Source organism: Lipotes vexillifer, unplaced genomic scaffold (assembly GCF_000442215.2).
Source record: "Lipotes vexillifer unplaced genomic scaffold, Lipotes_vexillifer_v1.1 scaffold169, whole genome shotgun sequence".
Taxonomy (NCBI): Eukaryota; Metazoa; Chordata; class Mammalia; order Artiodactyla; family Lipotidae; genus Lipotes; species Lipotes vexillifer.
The window spans coordinates 615,958-638,438 of NW_006793375.1; the positions used below are offsets into that span (position 1 = coordinate 615,958).

The 22,481-nt window shown below is 41.0% G+C and overlaps 1 protein-coding gene across 1 annotated transcript in view; it reads left to right on the forward strand.

Moving 5' to 3' along the window:
• The window catches only part of ACE2 (angiotensin converting enzyme 2), a 52,989-nt gene that overhangs the window by 16,659 nt on the left and 13,849 nt on the right, over positions 1-22,481 (forward strand). Inside the window, exons 4-12 of the mRNA XM_007466327.1 lie at positions 1,441-1,531; positions 1,968-2,111; positions 3,484-3,596; positions 6,190-6,295; positions 8,766-8,863; positions 11,792-11,961; positions 14,562-14,788; positions 17,302-17,446; positions 19,856-19,954. Of these exons, the coding sequence (XP_007466389.1) occupies positions 1,441-1,531; positions 1,968-2,111; positions 3,484-3,596; positions 6,190-6,295; positions 8,766-8,863; positions 11,792-11,961; positions 14,562-14,788; positions 17,302-17,446; positions 19,856-19,954 (1,193 nt within the window). The remainder of the gene's footprint in view (positions 1-1,440; positions 1,532-1,967; positions 2,112-3,483; positions 3,597-6,189; positions 6,296-8,765; positions 8,864-11,791; positions 11,962-14,561; positions 14,789-17,301; positions 17,447-19,855; positions 19,955-22,481) is intronic.

Sequence of the window (22,481 nt, forward strand, 5' to 3'; positions counted from 1 at the left end):
GGATTAAAAATCACTGAAATGCGTGTAAGAAGAGCTTGAAGTGTTTGGGAGGAGGGGAGACTCAAGGATGCATGAATTCAATGGAGGGGAGGTGGAAAAAGCAGGTAGTGAAAGAGACCAGGAGGGGTTTTGTGCCATGGTGAGGGACTTGGGTTTATTCCTTTGGACTGTGGTATCTTGTTGAAGTTTTAAGCATGAGATCTGTTTCATGTTTTAGGATAATGGCTCTTGTAGTAGAGTGAAGGAATAACGGAAGAGAGAAATAGGAGAAGGGGAAACAGGGCCGTTTATCCAGTGATTCTTAAATCATCTATGGGAGAGAACCAGTCCCTCCCTCCCTCCTTCCCTCCCTCCCTTCCTCCCTTCCTCCCTCCCTTCCTCCCTCCCTTCTTCCCTATCTTTCTTTATTTCCAATCCATTGCAGATCAGTGCTTGGTTACTTTCATCGATCACATGCTTAGCTGTCATGGAAATATCAAATCGTTTTTAAAAGTTTATAAACATTTATTCTCTCAATTCCTGTGCTTCTCATAGACGAGAAACAAACTATTTGCTGACTTGCCCTGGTCCATGGACCATACTTTGAGTAGCACTGCTTTGCTCTATTACCTTTATGTTCCTTTACCTACAGGGTAAAAGTTAAACTCTTCAGTAAGGCATAGAAGGCTGCTCATGATCTGCCCCTACGTCCCTCTCTATTCTCCCATCCTCCGTGTCCCTCAGTCAACACCACTACCCCAGTTTTCTCTCTCATGTCACCACTCCCTGAAAATGCCTTGTCTTTCTCAACCTTCTTCTGTCTTGTAAGCTCTGTCCTCTACTTCCCTTCTCTACTTGACCAATTCCTACCTCTCTTCCAAGACACAGCTCTCTCGTGCCCCCTCTTTGAAGCCATTCCTGAATCTCCAGGTTATTAATTTATCCACCCCCCCCCCCATGCTGCCACATCACTTTTTGGCCACAGTTATAGTACCTGTCACTCTATTATGCAATTATTGGTTTCATGATTGTCTCACTGTCACATGATTGTGGGGTCCTTGAGGACCAGTGACTTGTTCATGTCCTAATTGTCAGAGTGTAGGACATAGCAGATGTTCAATAAATGTGCACCGAGTGAAGGCTGAATGGAACAAGAAATGCACTGCTCTGTGCGTGTGTGGGTGAGAAACATTCTTGGGATTTTGGTAGGTCTGGTTTTTTTTTCAGTCTCTCCACATATATTTATCGTGTGCTTATAAGGCCCGTCTCTGCTGGTCGATGGTGGGAAAATTTAACTGAGGTGTTCCAACCCTACATGAAAGAAGATACTTAGCCAAGAAGATGTGAACTGCTGTATTTTGAGGCATAAAAAAATCACATGGTTGAAAGGACATCTCTACATTAGCATTCTCTTTTGTACATCTTCCACTTTTAACATTGTTTATTATCTTTAATTTGCAGTTGAACACGATTCTAAGTACAATGAGCACCATCTACAGTAGTGGGAAAGTTTTGGACCCACATACACAGGAGTGCTTAGTACTTGAACCAGGTGGGTTATTAATTTTGAGCAGTGATTATAAAATTTCCTTTTTTTATTCCAAGCTTTAAAAATGAGATTAACATTAGATGACGACATTGTGCCTTTCAGATGGATCATCTAAAGAGGGGAAGATTCCAAATGTGTGTTGTGTTTCAGCACACAGATGCTCTTTTAAGTTTTAACAAAACTGCACTGTAAATTTTGTCACACTCAAGTAATCTAATTAAATTAATAGTTCAATGATCTCAGTGGTTTATTTTCTCTGCAGAAATATTTTGATACTATAATAAGGGTGAGGAAATGAATGAATCATGAGATTTCATTGAACAACTTTATGACCTTGATGTCTGCCAGCCTTTTAATTCTTTAAATTTCGTATAAGTCTTTACAAATAAAAACTTTACAAATGCATGTTTATTTCCCTTTGGGTACTTTGTGATAATAGGTTTGGATGACATAATGGAAAACAGCAAAGACTACAATCGGAGACTCTGGGCTTGGGAAGGCTGGAGGGCTGAGGTCGGCAAGCAGCTGAGGCCATTTTATGAAGAGTATGTGGTCCTGGAAAATGAGATGGCCAGAGCCAACAGTGAGTTTGCTGGGCTGTGGCAGTTCTGAAGCTCTCTGCAGGGCTTTGGGGCTATTTCTCATGAATCACCAAGCCTGCCCTTTGATATAAGGGGTATTCCTAATTTAACAATCACCTGCTGAATAATTAGGTTATGTGTCTCAAAGAGGAGACCACCAGGGAATAAGGAAAGGTGAATTGACATTGTACAGTTGAAAGGGCTCAAGAGTGAGACTAAGTTACCAGGCGTCAAACAAATCAGTTGCCTGGGAAGGGCTCAGGCCCCCGAGGGTTCCTGAGGTAGTCTGGGGGATTGATCGATTCTATTTACCAGAAAGGATGAGAGTCAGAGACACCATCTCTCCCCTAAACGCCCATCTGGCCACAGTTCATTCTCAAAGGTCATTTGTGTGTTCACATCAGAGTGGTGTCCCAGAAAGAAACAAATCAGAGTAGTTTAGGCTGGAAACCTACTATTCTCTGTAGTTGTAATTATAACTCAAATCACGTGGTCATCAAAATCTTAACATGGTGAGGAATTTCCATGTCCCTTAACTTACCCTCCAGCCTGAATAATGAGCCGAAGCCACGGCATTATGAATTAATTTATGCTCTGGGGTTGAGGAAGGAAAAACATTTTTCATCTGTTCTTTCTAAATGTCTTTCACTACACTTAAACTCATATTCTCAAGCCACAGGCAAGTTGGAGACAGGAGCCCATTGCCACATCCTTCCATCCAAATATTTACTTGTCTCCTCATCTTCCTGATCATCCATTGCCAATGTGCATGTAAAAATAAAAGTTGCTAAAATACATTTACAAACTTTATTAACTATTACCCTGACACAAGCTTGCATTTCCTGATAACAAGACACTACATGAAGCATACATACAATTTGCCAACAAACACAGGCCCACTGTGGCCGTGTTCAAGATGAATTGGGTTAGATTTGAAAATATAAGGCCCTGAGCAAAATGAGAATTTAAAGATCCAGTCCCACGTTTTAAAGCTAAAGATGCAAATTGACCTATGGAGAGAGTAGAGACCCGGGGTTAGGAGACTCGGAGTGCGCCTCTGCTCCTCAACAGTTGTGGGACCTTGGACGAATCGTTTAACCGGCCAAGAGCAGGCTGTTACCCTGCACCACGGGGATTATAATACTGTCTGTCTTGTAGAGTTTTTGTGCTTAGTAGATGAGATAATGAATTAAATTTTGGACACATTAGCTAGTGTTATTATTTATTTGCATCCCTTTGAGTTGATATTTAGAAGGGCAATAAAAGTGTGACAGGTTTTTGGAGTTTTTAACCTCCCAGGAAAGCTATTCTATGTATATTGTGCTTTATCTCTTTCTTTCCAGATGTTCTCATTTTTCTTCTTTTTAAAAACAGATTATGAGGACTATGGGGACTATTGGAGAGGGGATTATGAAGTGATGGGGGCAGGTGACTATGACTACAGCCGCGACCAGCTGATCACAGATGTGGAACGTACCTTTGCAGAGGTAACAAGGAACTGTCTGCAGAGACAGACGTAGGGCAGCATGCAGGAAGAAGGGACAGGGACCAAAAGCATTCTGGCTTGCTCTTAACACACTGGCTGGTCGTTCCCAGGCCTCCGAGTTATGGAATATTAGAGCTTGGAAAGATTGTAAAGAATCACAGGGCAACTGCTACAGATGATCGGAATTGCTCTGCTTTTCTCTCCCTTTTAGCAATTGACCAGCAATTACCAACAGGAAGATTAGGAGAAGGAAAGACTATAGGAAGGAGTGGTCTTTTACATTATAAGAAGGCATGGGTTTCAGGAGCTATGTGGGGCCTGTGCTGTCTTCCTTTGTTAGCAGAGCCATAGGCTTTTCTTCCTTCCTCAGGACACTTGATGCTGTTGTTTCCTTATCTTTGGCTAAGGAAGATGTTCTAGGGAGGGGAGAGTCCTATTAGAAGTGCCCCATAGACACCTCTCAATGTCTCCCTCTTCCTTCATTTTGACCCCCACATCCCCATGCCTTCCAGCTTCTTATGTGAAGCTGTTCTGTCACAGCCATAGCTGGGCAGAGCTATCAAAAATGGAAGTAGGACAAACAACCCCCCCGAAAAAGAAATGGGCAAGAGATGTGAGTAAGTACATCATCAAAGAAATTCCACAAATGGCAAATAAGCAAATAAAACGTTATTAGGGAAATGCACATTAAAACCAGGATTAAGAACCACCACAAATAGAGTTACCATATGATCCAGCACTCCCACTCCTGGGCATATATCCAGAAAAGAGGAAAACACTGATTTGAAAGGATACACGCACCCCAATGTTCATAGCAGCACTGCTTACAATACCCAAGACATGGAAGCAGCCTGTGTCCATTGACAGATGAATGGAAAAAGAAGATGTGGTACATATATATACACAATGGAATATTACTCAGGCATAAAAATGAACGAAATAATGCCATTTGCAGCAACATGGATGGACCTAGAGATTATCATACTAAGTGAAGTCAGACAGAGAAAGACAAATATCATATGATATCACTTATATGTGGAATCTAAAAAGATGACACAAATGAACTTATCTACAAAACAGAAACAGACTCGCAGACATAGAAAACAAACTTACGGTTACCAGAGGGGAAGTGGGGGAGGGATAAATTAAGAGTTTGAGATTAACAGATACACACTACTATATATAAAATAGATAAACAACAGGGCTCTACTGTATAGCACAGGGAACTATATTCAATATCTTATAATAACCTATAATGGAAAAGAATCTGAAAAATAATATATGTATGTATATGTGCATGTACGCACACACACACACACACACACACACACACACACCTGAATCACTTTGCTGTACACCCGAAACTAACACAACAGTGTAAATCAACTATACTTCAATTAAAAAAAAAAACCCACTACATTCCCACCAGAATGGCTGTGATTAAAACAGACTGACAGGGACTTCCCTGGTGGTCCAGTGGGTAAGACTCTGCGCTCCCAATGCAGGGGGCCGGGGTTCGCTCCCTGGTCGGGGAACTAGATCCTGCATGCATGCCGCACTTAGGAGTCTGCATGCTGCAACTCAAGATCCCGCGTGCCACAACTAAGACCCGGCGCAGCCAAAATAAGAAAAAAGAAAAAAAAAAAAAAAAGACTGACGGCACTAAGTGCTACGGACAGAAATGTAAAATGGTACAGCCATTTTGGAAAATGGTTTGGCAGTTTCTTAGAGAGTTAAGCACATACTTACCATATGACTAAGGTATTTCACTCTTAGCGATCTGTGTGAAAGAAATGAAAACATATAGCCATACAAAGACTTATGCACAAATGTTTATAGAGATATTACTCATAATAGCCCCAAACTGGAGACAACCTAGTCATCCTTCAACTGGTGAATCTTATCCTTAAGATACTAAATGAAGCAGACTCTGATGTATTCATACAATGAAATGCTACTCAGTAATAAAAAGGAATGAACACTGATACATGCAACAACATGGATTAACCTAAAAAACGTTAAACCAGGTGAAAGAAGCCAGACATGAAAGGTCACATATTGTGTGGTTTCATTTATATGAAATGTGCAGAATAGGCAAAACGATAGAGAAAGAAATCAGTTCAGTGATCAGCTGGGGCTGGGGGTGGGAATGGAGTTGACTGCAAATGGGTGCAAGGAAACTGGGGAATGTTGGAAATGTTCTAAAACTGAGCGGTAGTGATGGTTGTCCAACAGTATACTTTTATTAAAACTCACGAAACTATGTATTTTAAAATGGGTGAATTTTATATGTAAATGATACTTCAGTTTAAAAATGAAAGAAGTAGGTAGCATCTTAGCAATGAATTTTTTTTTGCATCTGCCTTCCTTTTGGGATCTGTGTCCCTCCAGGTGTGTTCATTGCTTTATGCAGTGGAACTAGTCATCATCGATATCTGGGAAGAATGAATGCTTTCAAACTCTCCAGAATATTTCAGAGGAGAAGAAATTAGGACTTAGGGAAATTCTACTTGTCTAAAGAGGCTCCTATTTTTAGTGTTGGGGATTGGAAATAGGCTATTCTTGGTCTTAAACTCTCTTCCTGAGCTTTTCAGATTAAACCATTGTATGAACAACTTCACGCTTATGTGAGGGCAAAGTTGATGGATGCCTACCCTTCCCGTATCAGTCCGACTGGATGCCTCCCTGCCCATTTGCTTGGTGAGAAACTCCAGGAATTCTTTGTGTACTTTGCTCTTTGTCATTTCCACCAATAAAGTGGTTTCTTTGGAGTGAGGCCCAACTTTTGAAAAATTCTGTGAATGAAGTTAGTAACATTATAGAAATCAAAGTTTGAAAGCACTATCTTCAACAGAGAAGTCATTTTAAATTGTTCTCTGTTGCATTACTTTATACATAAAGAGTTATTCTGTTGGCCACAATCCATAGGATAAAGGGGTTATTTAAGATAACTAGAGAAATGAGAGTGGAAATGGGGAAAATAAGTTTTATTAATCAACTTGGTTGGCTAATCCTCGAGGTGGGATTTTAGCATCTTATTCAGAGGAAAGAAGCTTGGTTGGCTAGGGGCAGTCAGGGGTGAGAGAGAGACTTTCTAGAATTAAGGTATAGCCTGAGTGAAAGCTTTGTTAAGTTCATTGTTCAACTGCAACAATTTCTTTTGCTGGAAAGTACTTGGTTTGGAATCATGTGAGTAATGAATGAAGTCTTCATCATGAAGGAAGATGCCTAGCTTAGGAGGAGAATCAGTCTTCCAGGAACTTCGGATCCTGCCATAGAGCTTTTGTAGACCATGCAAGACCCGGGGCCCTTTCTTCAACCTCCTTATTCCCCACCAGGGAGTGGCCATCCTCCCTCCCGTCTCCCTCACCCCAGAAGCTGAGGCCAAATAAAATATGTGTTTGAAAAGTTCATGTCCTGCATACATAGCATGCCTACTATAGTCAAGCTAAGTTGCTGACAGCTGATTCTCCACAGCCAAGCCTCTCTCTTGGTAGGGGGGAATCTGGAAAAGGATCGGTGGGGACTTTTTCCTCTAAAGCAATATATGAATACTCTCTACGGTGCCTTTGGCAGGTGTTCTTTGGTAGTTCACTTTCTGCTTAAACCTGTCTGTTGTCAGGTGGCTCCTTCTTCCTTCCAAAGTAAACTAACCTAAAGTCCTACCTTATGTGGAGGTGAATCAACACCCCTCTAATGCCTTCCATTCATTTTGCCTAATTCCATGCTATGAGGTTACCCAGAATATGTCCATTCTTCTTCCACAAGATGGCCTTCTAGAGATTTATAAACAACCACTGTCGAGGCATAGCATAGTACCTGGCACAAGAGTACGTACTCAGTATATTTCAGTGAGTATTACTGTTATCATCACGTATACACCATTTTCTTCTTTTATGTTAAATATCCTACATAGATTTTTCAACCGTTCTTTAAAATCTCACTTTTCTACTTGTTCTCCTTTGGACAAGCTATCCTTTGTTGATGTCCCTCTTCAAATATCACGCTCAGAACTGAACAGTTACTCCAGATGAAGTTTGACCAACATGGAGTAAAAATGGTGCTATGGTTTCCTTTGTTCTAGACTCTGTAATTCTACTCGCTTACCCTACAGTCACATTTGTGTTTTGGAAGCCACATCATACTGTTTGTTGGGTCCCTTTTGGTCTTTTACATGTGGGTATGTTTCAGCCTGATGTCACATATCACATATTTCTATAAGAGATAGATGTTTCTTTAAAATTGAACCATAGAACTTTACATTGATCTCTACTGAATTTTATCTTTTAAAACATTAGTTCATTGACATATTCTTTATGTAGTTATTTTTCCCCATTCCTTTGGTGCCAGGATTCTGGTCCTATTATGAGATTGATTTTTTTCTAGATCCATTTTTTCCTTTTAGGGTTTCTGGCCTTGGAATTCAATTTAACATTTGTTTGAGATGTTTGAAAAATCACCCAGTTAAGTGGATTCCTATAGTATAGTAATAAAAGTGGAACTTAGTTACTGGTTAGTTAGCAGGGATTCCTGAATGATGATCCTATATGATCTCTCTCTCTTTTTTTTTTTTACCGTTATGGTTTATCACAGGATATTGAATATAGTTCCCTGTGCTATACAGTAGGACCTTGTTATTTATCCATTCTATATATAATACTTTGTATTTGCTAACCCCAAACTCCCAATCCATCCCTGCCTCCCCCTCCATCCCCCTTGGCAACCACAAGTCTGTCTATATGATCTCTCTTGAATCCAATATCATAGATTACTAATAGTCTAATTTGTAGTATTTTGTACCATGGATGAGGGACTATATAAATCTATTTCTAATCTATAGTAGCTATGATGTCCCGTATATTTAATACATCGTGCCTTTGAATTATAATTTGAAATGTGAGAAACAGGGATGATTCCCTAACAAGCTTTGCCTAGCCACATCATCTCCTGCCATGTTAACCTTTTAGAGGCGGTAAAAAAAAGAAGGGAATGTTGAAAATATAAAATAAGGGAAGAGGAAAAGAGGTAGTGAAAAGGAAGCACAGAAACTAGATTAAATCTAGAATACTCTGTGTCCTGTTTACCAATCCCACCTCGTGCACTATGTAAAATCAGGTCTATACTTCTGTTGTCCTTGTCACGTGTTAACGAAATCTTTTTTTTTAAATAGGTGATATGTGGGGGAGATTTTGGACAAATCTGTACCCTTTGACAGTCCCCTTTGGAGAGAGACCAAGCATAGATGTTACCAAAGAAATGCAGAACCAGGTAGGAAGAAGACACCTTGAAAACCAAATCTAAATCCTCAACCTCATTTCTTTTTATGCCATCCTTCTCTCCTTGTCTTGTGAAAACATGTAAATGAGAAAAATTTCAAGCTAATTTAAATTTATTTCTTATGTAGCTGTCTTTTCATGGAAAAGTAGTTTACAATGTCAGTGGCATCAAGTATCTTGAATAAGTATGGTATTGATCTTGCTGAGAGATATAAAAAGTAGAGATGACCTGAGTTTTCCATTAAGCAATAAGATGTGGAATTATCAACTGGTTGCCATAACTCTTTCTAAAGTTAGTCATTGCGATGGACCTAGAGTCTGTCATACAGAGTGAAGTAAGTCAGAAAGAGAAAAACAAATACGGTAAGCTAACACATATACATGGAATCTAAAAAAAAAAAAATGGTTCTGAGGAACCTAGGGGCAGGACAGGAATAAAGACTCAAATGTAGAGAATGGGCTTGCAGACATGGGGAGGGGGAAGGGTAAGCTGGGACGAAGTGAGAGAGTGGCACGGACATGTATACACTACCAAACGTAAAATAGATAGCTAGTGGGAAGCAGCCGCATCGCACAGGGAGGTCAGCTCGGTGCTTTGTGACCACCTGGAGGGGTGGGATAGGGAGGGTGGGTGGGAGGGAGACCCAAGAAGGAGGGGATATGGGGACATATGTATATGTATAGCTGATTCACTTTGTTATAAAGCAGAAACTAATACACCATTGTAAAGCAATTATACTCCAATAAAGATGTTAAAAAAAATATAAAGTTAGTCATTGCTAAGTAGTCAGTAATCTCTGTGAATAGTAAAAAAAAGGATATCATTAGAATATATTTGCATATTAAAAATCATTATTGTTAAAAATATTACAAGAGTCTAAAATAGTTTTTAAATAACCTTTTTTTACCATCTTGGTATAATTGGTTAAATTCTCTATGTTCCCTTCCATTGATTGATTAAATAATATTATCGTTATAATTGTGTATTTTTCTTTATTCAGCTAATAGCCTACATTTCTGGGTAGGATCCATAATCATACATCTATTGGCTGTGTAAAATTTCTTCAGATGGTTGCACCATGGTTTGCTATTTATGCACTGCTTGTTAACAGTTTTAAATCTGTAAGCAGCAATGCAATGAACATCTTCACCTACGTAACATACTCCTGGGAAAAGTCCATAGCAGAATGAAAACGTGAAGCTGCAAGGGCCCCTAAACTCCTGCAGCTGTTGTAGCCCCACTTTGCAGTTGAGCAGCAGCAGAGGCCCATCTTTATGTAGCTCCATAGCCTATCTACGGTGTTTTCACACCCACCATCTCTCCTAATGTTATGTTTACAACAAACCTATGGGACTGCCAGGACAGGTATTGTGATAGTTCCATGTTGTAGGTGAGGAAACTGAGGCTTGGGTAAATGATTTGTTCAAAGTCACAAAGACAGTCAGTGACAACTAAGGTTGGAACTGAGAACTCCTAATGTTTCCAGCCTGGTGTTCTATCCATTCATTCTTCATTCAGCAGATGTTAACTGTGCTTGCCAGTCTACACTGTTTTAGTATATGTTCATTCTCCTTGAGAATGCCATACTCACCAATAGCAATATTGACTGACATTAAGCCTTTAAAGGTCAAAGAAAATATCCATAGTGTCTGTTATATCCAGTTGCATATCCCCAAGGCTGACATAGGAGGAAAAACAAACTTGACTGGTCTTTAAGAGGAAAGGAAGTTTTCTGTGTCACTAAAAAGTGATTCATTAAATATCCGCCAATTATACAAACTTAGTTTGACTGATATGGGCCTTATCTCCAAAGAAGTCTTGGTGAGCTCCAGAGACACTGGTTCCCAGAAGAGTTTGCTGAATCGCAGACACCTTCTGCTGCCCCTCTTCATTTCCAGAACATTCTGAAAGTTTAGATTCCCATACAGACTATGAAGCCAAGGCCCCCCCTACCCATCGGCTGTTGGGTCACATGTGGGCCTTTTTGGTTCCAAAATCACACAGCTTCATGTCTGCTTTATTGTTTGTGTCTTCTAATGAGCCTAATGCCAGGGCCTTGCCCATTGAAGGAGATCAATCAAGCGTTGTTGTCTTGAGTTGAACAGTTTTTAGCAAAGAGAAGGTCATTATCGTTTGTGTTTATACTTGGAACATAAAGAATAAAGACAAAAAACTTCACACATAATCTCACCCCGTCTACTGTTAACATTTTAATGTATTTCCTCATTAAGATTATACCATATAAGTGGTTTATATATTTTACTTTTTCACTATTAAATTATCAAGAATAACAATAAAAATTCTTTATAGATCGAATTTATTTAGATTTTCCATTCCACAAAGGCATCATTATTTATTTAACCATTCTGGTGGTTGTTTCCACTTTTCCCTCTATTAAAAGTCATTTTAGGGCTTCCCTGGTGGCGCAGCAGTTGAGAGTCCGCCTGCCGATGCAGGAGACACGGGTTCGTGCCCCAGTCCGGGAAGATCCCACATGCCGCGGAGTGGCTGGGCCTGTGAGCCATGGCCGCTGGGCCTGCTCGTCCGGAGCCTGTGCTCCGCAACGGGAGAGGCCACAGCAGTGAGAGGCCCGCGTACCGCAAAAAAAAAAAAAAAATCATTTTACACGTTGTACACCTTAAATTTACACAATATATCAAATTATTTCAATTGAAAGATAATAATAAAAATCATTTTAACCATAATTCTTCGACCTAATTTCTGAGAACTTCCTAGGTTAGTTCCCTAGAGACAGGATTACTGAGACAAAGAGTATAAACGCTGTGAAAGCTGTCCATACATGTTGCCAAATTGCCTTCCAGAACAGTTATGCCTTTGTACATATCCAACAGAAAGAATGCCGTGATTTTAATGCTAGAATTAAATGCTGGGGTTTCTTTTGTTTTTTTTTTCTTCCAGTCGTGGGATGCAAAGAGGATATTCAAGGAGGCTGAGAAGTTCTTTGTGTCTATTGGCCTTCCTAATATGACTCAAGGATTCTGGGATAACTCCATGCTAACTGAGCCAGGCGATGGCCGGAAAGTGGTCTGCCACCCCACAGCATGGGACCTGGGGAAGGGCGACTTCAGGTAGTGAGGCTGATGTTTACACAGCTGATGCTAAAATGGGAGACAATGGAGGGATGAGGATGAATTGGGATTCCTTCTCTGCTTCTCTGAGCACAGAAGAGATGAATGAATTTTCCTTGAACGAAGGCTGGGAGTCCACGAGAGCACATGTGGGCTTTCCAAGAAAAAGGGGATTGTCAGCAGGCCCTAACTTGAACCTTTAGACAGTTTGCCTCATCTGAGATGATATGCACCCATTAGAGTTGCCTGGTCATGGGTATGGTGGTGCCCCCATTAGGAAAGGGTTGGTGCAAGATTTATGGAAGATGGATATGTGAGTCCGGCATTGATCCCCACCTCCGTTTCCCTCTTCTGAGTGAGCTAGGACAGGTGAATAGATAAGCTGGTATGTGTCATTAAGAGAAACACAGAGAACAATCCATGGGAATTGGAAGATAAGTGACCACACCTGGAATAGGGGTTTGGCTCAGAGAGGGCTTTTCAGGTGGCATTTGAGTTGGGCTTGGAAGACAAGAAGGGTTTGGACAGACAGAGCTGGGAGGGACACCGGGCTGGGAGGATAGCAGGATCAGATGCAGAGAGGCAGGGCCACTGTTGTGTACTGGAGTCAGCAGGCTAGGCTAGAATAAAGGGCGTGTGAAGGAGGGTCTGTGTGAAATGGCAGAATGAGCACAGGCTTTCTAATCCCAGCTGTGTCATTTAATGAATAGGCAACCTTGGGCAAGGTATTTAACCTTCTTGTGTTTCAGTTTCTTTATCTATAAAGTGGAATCGTAATTCCCAGTTTGCAGGTTTGTGAGCGTCTTAGGTTGGGTTCCTTGGCTTGAGATGGAGATTCTTGTACACGTGTTTCACTGAGGGAGAGCTTGTAGGCAAAGGGGAGTGAGGGAAGCAGGACGGGGCAGGGGAAGGAGTTAAGAAAGGAGGTGGTCTCTGCTAGAGACTTGGCCTCAGCCTGATCCCACGGGGCTCTCTGGAGCATGATTTGTACCACAGAGTCGGTCACATCTTGAGACAAGAGGACTGGCCTTTTGTACCCCATATTACTCAGTCATTGGCTGTGGACTGCCCCAGAGTATGGGGCCACGTAACCTCCTGGTTGAGGCACCTCCCATTTAGCCAAAAACATTAAAGAAGGAAGCAGCTGTTGGCCAACAGCCAGGACTCAGACAACTGGGAGATGGGTGGATCTTTCTGGTAAAGCAGATCTAGGCAGGGCCCCAGCCGCATGCGCTAGAGTAGGGGTTGGCAATCCTTTCCTATAAAAGGTCAGATAGTAAATAGTTTCTTTAGGCTTTGCAGGTCTCTGTTGCAACTACTCATCTCTGCCCTTGTGGCATGAAAGCAGCCATAGATAATACAGAAACAAATGGTTAGGGCTGTGTCCCAGTAAAGCCTGATCTATCACAACAGATGGCCAGCTGCAGGCCGTAGCTCACCGACTCCAGTACTAGGGTAAAATTGAAAAAATGAGTAAGTGTATGTAAGCTTCCTAACACAGGATCTTACACACAGTACAGATTAACTATATAATAGCTATTCTTATAATTGTGCCAAAAGAGTATAGAGAAAAACCAAGTTAGAGAAGGAGGTCATATTGGGGTGTATAAAGGAGGTTGAGTTTATTCCTGAGCAGCGGGAGTCCTTAAAGGGTATTTATCAGGGGGATGACGTGGTGCTCAGAGTGGTGGGAAGACTACTGAACCTACTGAAGTATGACCCCTACACTCATCTGCATGAAATTGCTTTTGCCAAGTTGAAAAGGACCAGCACCTAATTGCCAAATGCCATCCTTATGCCATTGGGCCGCAACAGCATGGGGCAGTGTTGAGGAGTTGTCTTTGAAGAGCTGTTGTTCACTGGTGTCTGCATCGTCATTCCTTCTGGACTTCTTTGACTTCTCTCTCTGTCTCCTTTTCCTCTCTCCACCCTGTACATCCTGGGACCTCCTGGGGCTTTGTCCTTGGCCCTCTTTTCTTGCCATCCTACACAGCTTCATGGGCCATCACATCCACTCCCTGACTTACATGCTAATGATTCCCAAATATCAATTTCTAACCCTTTCTCCTACTACTACTATGTCCTGGCTGTACCAAACTGCTGGCTGTGTCCTGAATGCCACATTCTTTTCTCAAGCCATCCTCATTGAGCACTTCTAGGAATGTCAGTCTCTTGTCCCTCCCGGCCATTTGCCTGGCAAACCCCTGCATGTTGATCAAGGTCCAGCTTGCTCATTGCATCCTGAGTTATGCCCTTCCTGGGGCTTCCAGAAGACTATGCCTCCATTTACTCATTGTTGTGCCCAAGGCCATGTCTACTGATCACTTGTAGAGTACTTGCCTCAGAGTTTTTGTAGTAGATGACTCTGTTTATCTTCCTTTCTGTTAGTCTGTGATCAGGAGGACAAGATTCAGCCCTGCCCATCACTTTATATTGAGCACATAGTACAGTTTCTAGGACGTACAAGATAGGTCCTCAAGAATCATTGGTGAATAAATCTTGGAAAGGTGATCCATGCTATGGAAGTCCCATATAACTCCATTGTGATGATTAAATGAAATTCAATGAGATTCATTTAAATCTTGCCCATTTTTGTTCAGGATCAAAATGTGCACAAAGGTGACGATGGATGACTTCCTCACAGCCCATCACGAGATGGGGCACATCCAGTATGACATGGCGTATGCCACACAGCCCTACCTGCTCAGAAATGGAGCTAATGAAGGTTTCCATGAAGCTGTTGGGGAAATCATGTCACTTTCTGCAGCTACACCTCACTATTTGAAATCCCTTGGTCTTCTGCCACCTGATTTTTATGAAGACAGTGGTATGGACATTTTTTCATGGCCTGTTTTGGGTATTCTTTAGTCTGACATGGGCAAAGGTATTTATTGTCATGCATAGGATATATTTAATTTTTGCCATGTAAAATATAAGTTATTTATGGGTAACTGGAAATTGCTACTGGTTAAAAAAAAAATTTTAAGTATATAGTATAATATGCCAGCTTCTGGTTTTGTATCTTTGAAAAGGGCATAAGAGAGGTAACTAAGTGAATGGTCTTGGGACTCTAAGAACCATCAAACGGAAGCTTTTTAAAAAGATGCTGAAACAGGCCCACAGAACTGAAATGGCTTATCCAAGGTTACCCAGCTAATTAGTGTCAGAGTTCTGACTGAATCCCCTGGTTCTAGGTAAAAACCAGAACAGTGGAGCTGGAACAGATTCTAAAAACCATTTTGCAGAGGAAGCAAACTGAAGACATGAGAGGGAAAATAATTAACCCAAGGTCAAGAAGCAACATGGCAGAACCGGAACCAGAGCCCTAATCTATAACTTTTCCCATAATATTATGCAAAGCAAAGTGTAACTTGAAATTTGGGGGTTCTTAAGGAACAGGTGGTGGAATATCAAGATTGGAGGAGACTGAAACGTTTTGTTCATGTGGCTGAAGCATGAATTTGCCCCGTAACATCCCCTCAGATTCAGGCCATCCTTCAGCATCTTTGCCCGAGGCAGCCTGTTTCTCTTTGGATGGGTTGGACTTGATGGAACACAACAAATATTCACGAGATCCAGATTTTTCTGTGAGGATTCTTTCTTGTAAAAGGAGGACACTTAGAGCCAAATATGTTCTTCTTTCCTATGTATTTCTCTCCCCTCATTTTAGCAGTTTGGGACATAAACATCAGCTCTGCCTACTAGTACATTTAGTCGATGAGGTCAAGGTCATGAGCTCCATCCTTGTGTGGGCAATTCGCTTTGCCTCAACTTCTGGCTCCAGACCTTGATGATCTCACAAGGACCAGTGTAAAGCCATCATCATGTCTGAAAAAGTTACTGTGAGCACAGACCCAGTGGGTAATAGACAAGTAGCAGCATCCTCCCATGAACGGAGCAACAGAGGAAACGGGGTTCACAGTAACCACACCTGTTTCCTAATTTTAAAGTATCATTCTCAAGTCAATTAACAGATCATTATTAGTTTTATCATTTTTTAATATTCCTTGACAGCAGTCAAAGATGGTTGAATCACTAAGACAGTACTAGGCATGGTTAAACCACTGACTTGAAAAACTCCTGCTTCTTTCCTTGGCTCTGGCCCTGATCTGTGAATGATGCTAAACAAAATAAGGTCCTTCATTCCTTCTCTCTCTCTCTCTCTCCTTCTTCCTCTCTTCCTTTCTTCTTCCAAAAATATTTATTGAGCACTTACTATGTGTAAAGCATTTTAAAAGACACTAAATACATTGATGTGCCAAGTAGATAATATCCCTCTGCTTACATTCCAGTGAGCTTCATTTACGCACTAGCTATGAGCTCCACTGCCTTTTTACATCACTAATAAAGGATAAATGAAATAACATAATTTGTTAAAGCATTTTAAAGTCAGGTAAGGAAGATGTCAGTAAATTTAAAGTACACTGTACTTCTGATCATCCAGTGGATGGTTTCCTCTAGGGAGGCTCGTTTTTGTTGTTGTTTCCCCTCCCTGGTTTACTGGCTTTTGGCCACATCTGTTTAATATTTGTTTATTTAGCAAAGACTCACAGAGGACATCATGTAGCAGACACCAGGCTAGGTATACAGTCTTGAATGAGAATTGACAGTCACTGCCTTCATGGAGCTTACAACAATAAACAGTGTGGGGCTTCCCTGGTGGCACAGTGGTTGGGAATCCGCCTGCCAGTGCAGGGGACACGGGTTCGAGCCCTGGTCCGGGAGGGTCCCACATGCCGCAGAGCAACGAAGCCCATGTGCCACAGCTACTGAGCCTGCGCTCTAGAGCCCGCAATCCACAACTACTGAAGCCCGCGTGCCTAGAGCCCGTGCTCCGCAGCAAAAAGAAGCCACCGCAATGAGAAGCCCGCGCACTGCAACGAAGAGTAGCCCCCGCTCACTGCAACTAGAGAAAGCCCGCATGCAGCAAAGAAGAGCCAACGCAGCCAAAAATAAATAAATTAAACAAATAAATTTTAAAAAAAAACAAAACCAAAAAAGATAAACAGTATGACTAGGAAAGTAGATAAAATACCCCTAATTAGCTCTGATAAGAAGTACTTAAGGAACGCAACTGAAACTAATAAAGAAAAAGGATTAGGGGTTCCTTGTGGATTTATTTAAGCTAATCTATCCAAGGCTTCACCCTACTCCAAATCCCTCAGCTGAGAAAAACGAATATATGCATATTATTATGTCCACTGTCAATATTTCTCATGTGATCATCCTTATAGTAAGTATATCTTGAGGAATAATATCTTGAGATTAGGAAATTATCTAATACAAAACATCCACTGTCACCGTCATCTTAATATTTATCCTTTCCCATTTTATTTTCAGTAACAGAAATAAACTTCCTGCTCAAACAAGCACTTGAAATTGTTGGAACTCTACCGTTTACTTACATGTTAGAAAAGTGGAGGTGGATGGTCTTTAAGGGTGAAATACCCAAAGAGCAGTGGATGCAAAAGTGGTGGGAGATGAAGTAAGTCAATGAATATGCAATCAGTAAAATGTTTCCTCATGAGTTTGCTGTTTATTTAAAAGCATTTGGTTGGCCTGTGTATACACACTCACATACACACACAGACATCAGATACTTAGTACCAGTATCTGTATTTTATTGCCTGAGGGCTTCCTCTGGTCACTAGGACCCTCCTATGGAGAAAAGACTGAGGAACTATGTGTGATGGGAATTGGTGGATAAGTAATTCAGCTCCCTCGCCGTCAGCGGGGAGAATTCTGAGGTGAGTGCTCTACATGGGATCCTAGAGTTCCTCAGTGGGAATAGGCTCCAGTTACCCACTGTGGTGGCTTGCTTGATAACACACCTTTTGGGGGCTGCTTTCCTTTCCCTGTCTCACTTCCTCACTCCTTTGCCTGTGTTTCCTGGGATCACGTCCCAGGGCCTGGTCTCAGGGTCTGTTTGGGTGAGAACCCACCTAAGACAACTAGCGCTGGAGTTCTCAGAGAATTCTTTCTAGTCAGAAAAACTGGGATTTCAGTGGCTAAATCTTGAAATCTAGTGATGTGGGGCTAAATATGTGAAAATGAGAGAGAAGTGTATTCAGGCTAGGGAAATGCCATCACATACCACACACACACACACACACACACACACACACACACACACACACCCCACATTAATTGCCTCCTTTTTATTTTTTAAGTCTCCATTTGGGAGCTTTCTCAGATAATGTTTCCTTGGCTCTGCCCCACCCGCCAGCAGGGTCAAGTGACATAATTTCTCATGCTCTATCTTAAGTATTGCGGCACCCGTTAAACTGTGATATTATTTCGGAAGTGATCAATTTATTCATTTTTATTTTTGCTTTTGTCCATTCCTCGAAACAAAAATATTTACCCCACATTTTAGGTAAAGCACTGGGGAATCCAGTGCTGATCATTTCTGATGTTCTCCTCGCCTTCAAAGAACTTGTAGTCTATGGAGGAATGCAGGAGATGAAACTACTGCAACGTGTTGGGTTGTGATGGGAGCATGTGGGCATCCATGAGCGTCCAAGGGGGGATCCAAAACCCTGGCTGATAGGTCAGATGAGGAGAGGCATCCAAACTGAGCTTTGAGAAAGATGTGGGATTTAACCAGGGGTATGTAGGGGAGAAGGGAGAGAATTCCAAGCTAGTTGAGAGCCTGCTGCATTTGGGCAACAGAGGGCGATTCCTTTCAATAGTTTCAGCGCCACCTCATTCATCACCGTATCCCAAGTGCCTTGCACAGTGCCTGGCACATGCAAGTATGAAATAAGTGATGAAAGTATTACAGAAGAAGATGGAAGGAAGGAAGTTAGGAAAGAAGGGATGAATGAACGAATGAATGAAGGAAGGAATAAAGAAAGAAAGCTTCTCCTCACCATCTATTAGTCAGACTCCTGTCAATTATTTTTCTTTATTTTTCCTCTCTGTGGTGAAGATCTACCATTATAACATTCAGCCCCATATCAGTAAGTTGAAGTCAGTGCCACTCTTCTGCCAAGATTCTCTCTGGTGACATAAACCCTCCTTGGGAGGGAGGAGGCAGCATCTGTAGTAACTGTTGCTAGCATTTGAGTATTACTGAAGTTATGTCTATCATGATCCCACAATCAGAAAGGACGGATGTATTCACTTTAAACAATGCCAAATACATGGTTTTCCTACCTTTTTTTTCTGATCGAATTAATTTTTGATCCCTTTTAGTTTATTTCCAAAGGTACATGGAATCAGACCCTTAAAATGATTCATTAATGCATTAATTACTCTATGCATTCAGTGAATCCACGTGAAGTCTTTTCTTAGCATTGGCCATCATGTCTGGCACTGGAACTGTAAAGATGACCAAAACACAGCCCCGCCCACTGGGTGCTCAAGTCTCCAGGGCAAGAATGAGCTGTATGTGAATAATTATAAAATGGAGAGAGAAATGGCAAAGGAGGCAGAGCTAGAGAAGGCCAAGGGAGCTGGAGGATTCACTGTGCTGGCAGGTGGTTGGGATCGGGGGCAGGCCTCACAGAGGAGGGGACATTTGAGCTAGCCTTGAAGAATCAGTGAGATTTCAATTTTAGAAAATTCCGCCTACCAGGAGCCCATAAAATGTAGTGCCGGAGAGGAATTATTAGGACTTTCACTGTATGTTTTTGGCCACGCAATGCACTTTATTAAATTAGTATTTTGAAGGTACAGCTATTTTCCAATGCTGTAGACTGGCTGAATTTAAAAAATAAAGAGATGACTACATGATGCACTTTATTCTGTAATTCTTTACACTGTTTCAATTTCACCTGACAACCAATTTCAGTAGAAATGCCATTGGCTGATGACACCGCCCTAATGGCACCATCCATACTTTCTCACGATGAGTGACCCAGAGCTAACGTATCTTCTTTTTTCCCCAAAGGCGAGAGATAGTCGGGGTGGTGGAGCCTCTGCCCCATGATGAAACATACTGTGACCCCGCGTGTCTGTTCCATGTTGCTGAAGATTACTCATTCATCCGGTAAATGACAGTTTTCTTCTGTTTCACTTCTAGGATTTGTGGACAGAGTGACAACTCTAATTTCTTTTTCTATCTCCATTCATCTGCCCCTTAGATCCTCAAAATAGATGATCAGTTTCAATTCGATTTAACTCAACACGATGTATTGAGTTAAATAAAACTTACATGAGATCTTTTCTCCCACCATCAGGGAATTTATAGTATCCTTGGGAGAAATAGAAATATATTTTTGTTTGTCTTCTTGTTACTGACAGAGTGCAGGGTGATTGTAATAGAGTATTTTTATTTATTTATTTATTTATTTTGAGTGACTAATATGGGTTTTTTTTTTAATTTTTAAATTTTATTTTATTTTTTGTACAGCAGGTTCTTACTAGTCACCCATTTTATACACATCAATTTTGTTTATCTTCTCAAAGAACCAGCTTTTAGTTTTATTGATCTTTGCTATTGTTTTCTTTGTTTCTATTTCATTTATTTCTGCTCTGATCTTTATGATTTCTTTCCTTCTGCTAACTTTGGGGTTTTTTGGTTCTTCTTTCTCTAATTGCTTTAGGTGTAATGTTAGGTTGTTTATTTGAGATTTTTCTTGTTTATTTAGGTAGCCTTGTATAGCTGTAAACTTCCTTCTTAGAACTGCTTTTGCTGCATCCCATAGGTTTTGGATCGTCGTGTTTTCATCATCATTTGTCCCTAGGTATTTTTTGATTTCTTCTTTGATTTCTTCAGTGATCTCCTGGTTATTTAGTAAGGTATTGTTTAGCCTCCATGTGTTTGTGTTTTTTACATTTTTTTCCCTTTAATTCATTTCTAATCTCATAGCGTTGCCATCAGAAAAGATGCTTGATATAATTTCAGTTTTCTTAAATTTACTGAGGCTTGATTTGTGACCCAAGATGTGATGTATCCTGGAGAATGTTCCATGCGCACTTGAGAAGAAAGTGTAATCTGCTGTTTTTGGATGGAATGTCCTATAACTATCAATTAAATCTATCTGGTCTATGGTATCATTTAAAGCTTCTGTTTCCTTATTAATTTTCTGTTTGGATCATCTGTCCATTGGTGTAAGTGAGGTGTTAAAGTCCCCCACTATTATTGTGTTACTGTCGATTTCCTCTTTTATTTATTTTATTTATTTATTTATTTATTTGCGGTACGTGGGCCTCTCACTGTTGTGGCCTCTCCCGTTGCAGAGCACAGGCTCCGGACACGCAGGCTCAGCGGCCATGGCTCACGGGCCCAGCCGCCCCGCGGCATGTGGGATCTTCCTGGACCAGGGCACGAACCCGTGTCCCCTGCATCGGCAGGCGGACTCTCAACCACTGTGTCACCAGGGAAGCCCAGATTTCCTCTTTTATAGCCGTTAGCAGTTGCCTTATGAATTGAGGTGCTCCTATGTTGGGTGCACATATGTTTGTAATTGTTATATCTTCTTCTTGGATTGATCCCTTGATCATCAATGTAGTGTCCTTCCTTGTGTCTTGTAGCATTCTTTATTTTAAAATCTATTTTATCTGATATGAGTATTGCTACTCCAGCTTTCTTTTGATTTCCATTTGCATGGAATATCTTTTTCCATCCCCTCACTTTCAGTCTGAATGTGTCCGTAGGTCTGAAGTGGGTCTCTTGTAGACAGCATATATATGGGTCTTTTTTTTGTATCCATTCAGCAAGCCTGTGTCTTTTGGTTGGAGCATTTAATCCATTCACGTTTAAGGTAATTATCGATATGTATGTTCCTATGACCATTTTCTTAATTGTTTCGGGTTTGTTTTGTAGGTCCTTTTCTTCTCTTGTGTTTCCCACTTAGAGAAGTTCCTTTAGCATCTGTTGTAGAGCTGGTTTGGTGGTGCTGAATTCTCTTAGCTTTTGCTTGTCTGTAAAGCTTTTGATTTCTCCATTGAATCTGAATGAGATCCTTGCCAAGTAGAGTAATCTTAGTTGTAGGTTCTTCCCTTTCATCACTTTAAATATATCATGCCACTCCCTTCTGGCTTGTAGAATTTCTGCTGAGAAATCTGTTGTTAAACTTATGGGAGTTCCCTTGTATGTTATTTGTCATTTTTCCCTTGTTGCTTTTAATAATTTTTGTTTGTCTTTAATTTTTGTCAATTTTGATTACTATTGCCTCGGCGTGTTTCTCCTTGGGTCTATCCTGCCTGGGACTCTCTGCTCTTCCTGGACTTGGGTGGCTATTTCCTTTCCCATGTTAGGGAAGTTTTTGACTATAATCTCTTCAAATATTTTTTCGGGTCCTTTCTCTCTCTCTTCTCCTTCTGGGACCTCTATAATGCAAGTGCTGTTGTGTTTAATGTTGTCCCAGAGGTCTCTTAGGCTGTCTTCATTTCTTTTCATGCTTTTTTCTTTATTCTGTTCCACGGCAGTGAATTCCACCATTCTGTCTTCCAGGTCACTTATCTGTTCTTCTGCCTCAGTTATTCTGCTACTGATTCCTTCTAGTGTAGTTTTCATTTCAGTTATTGTATTGTTCATCTCTGTTTGTTTGTCCTTTAATTCTTATAGGTCT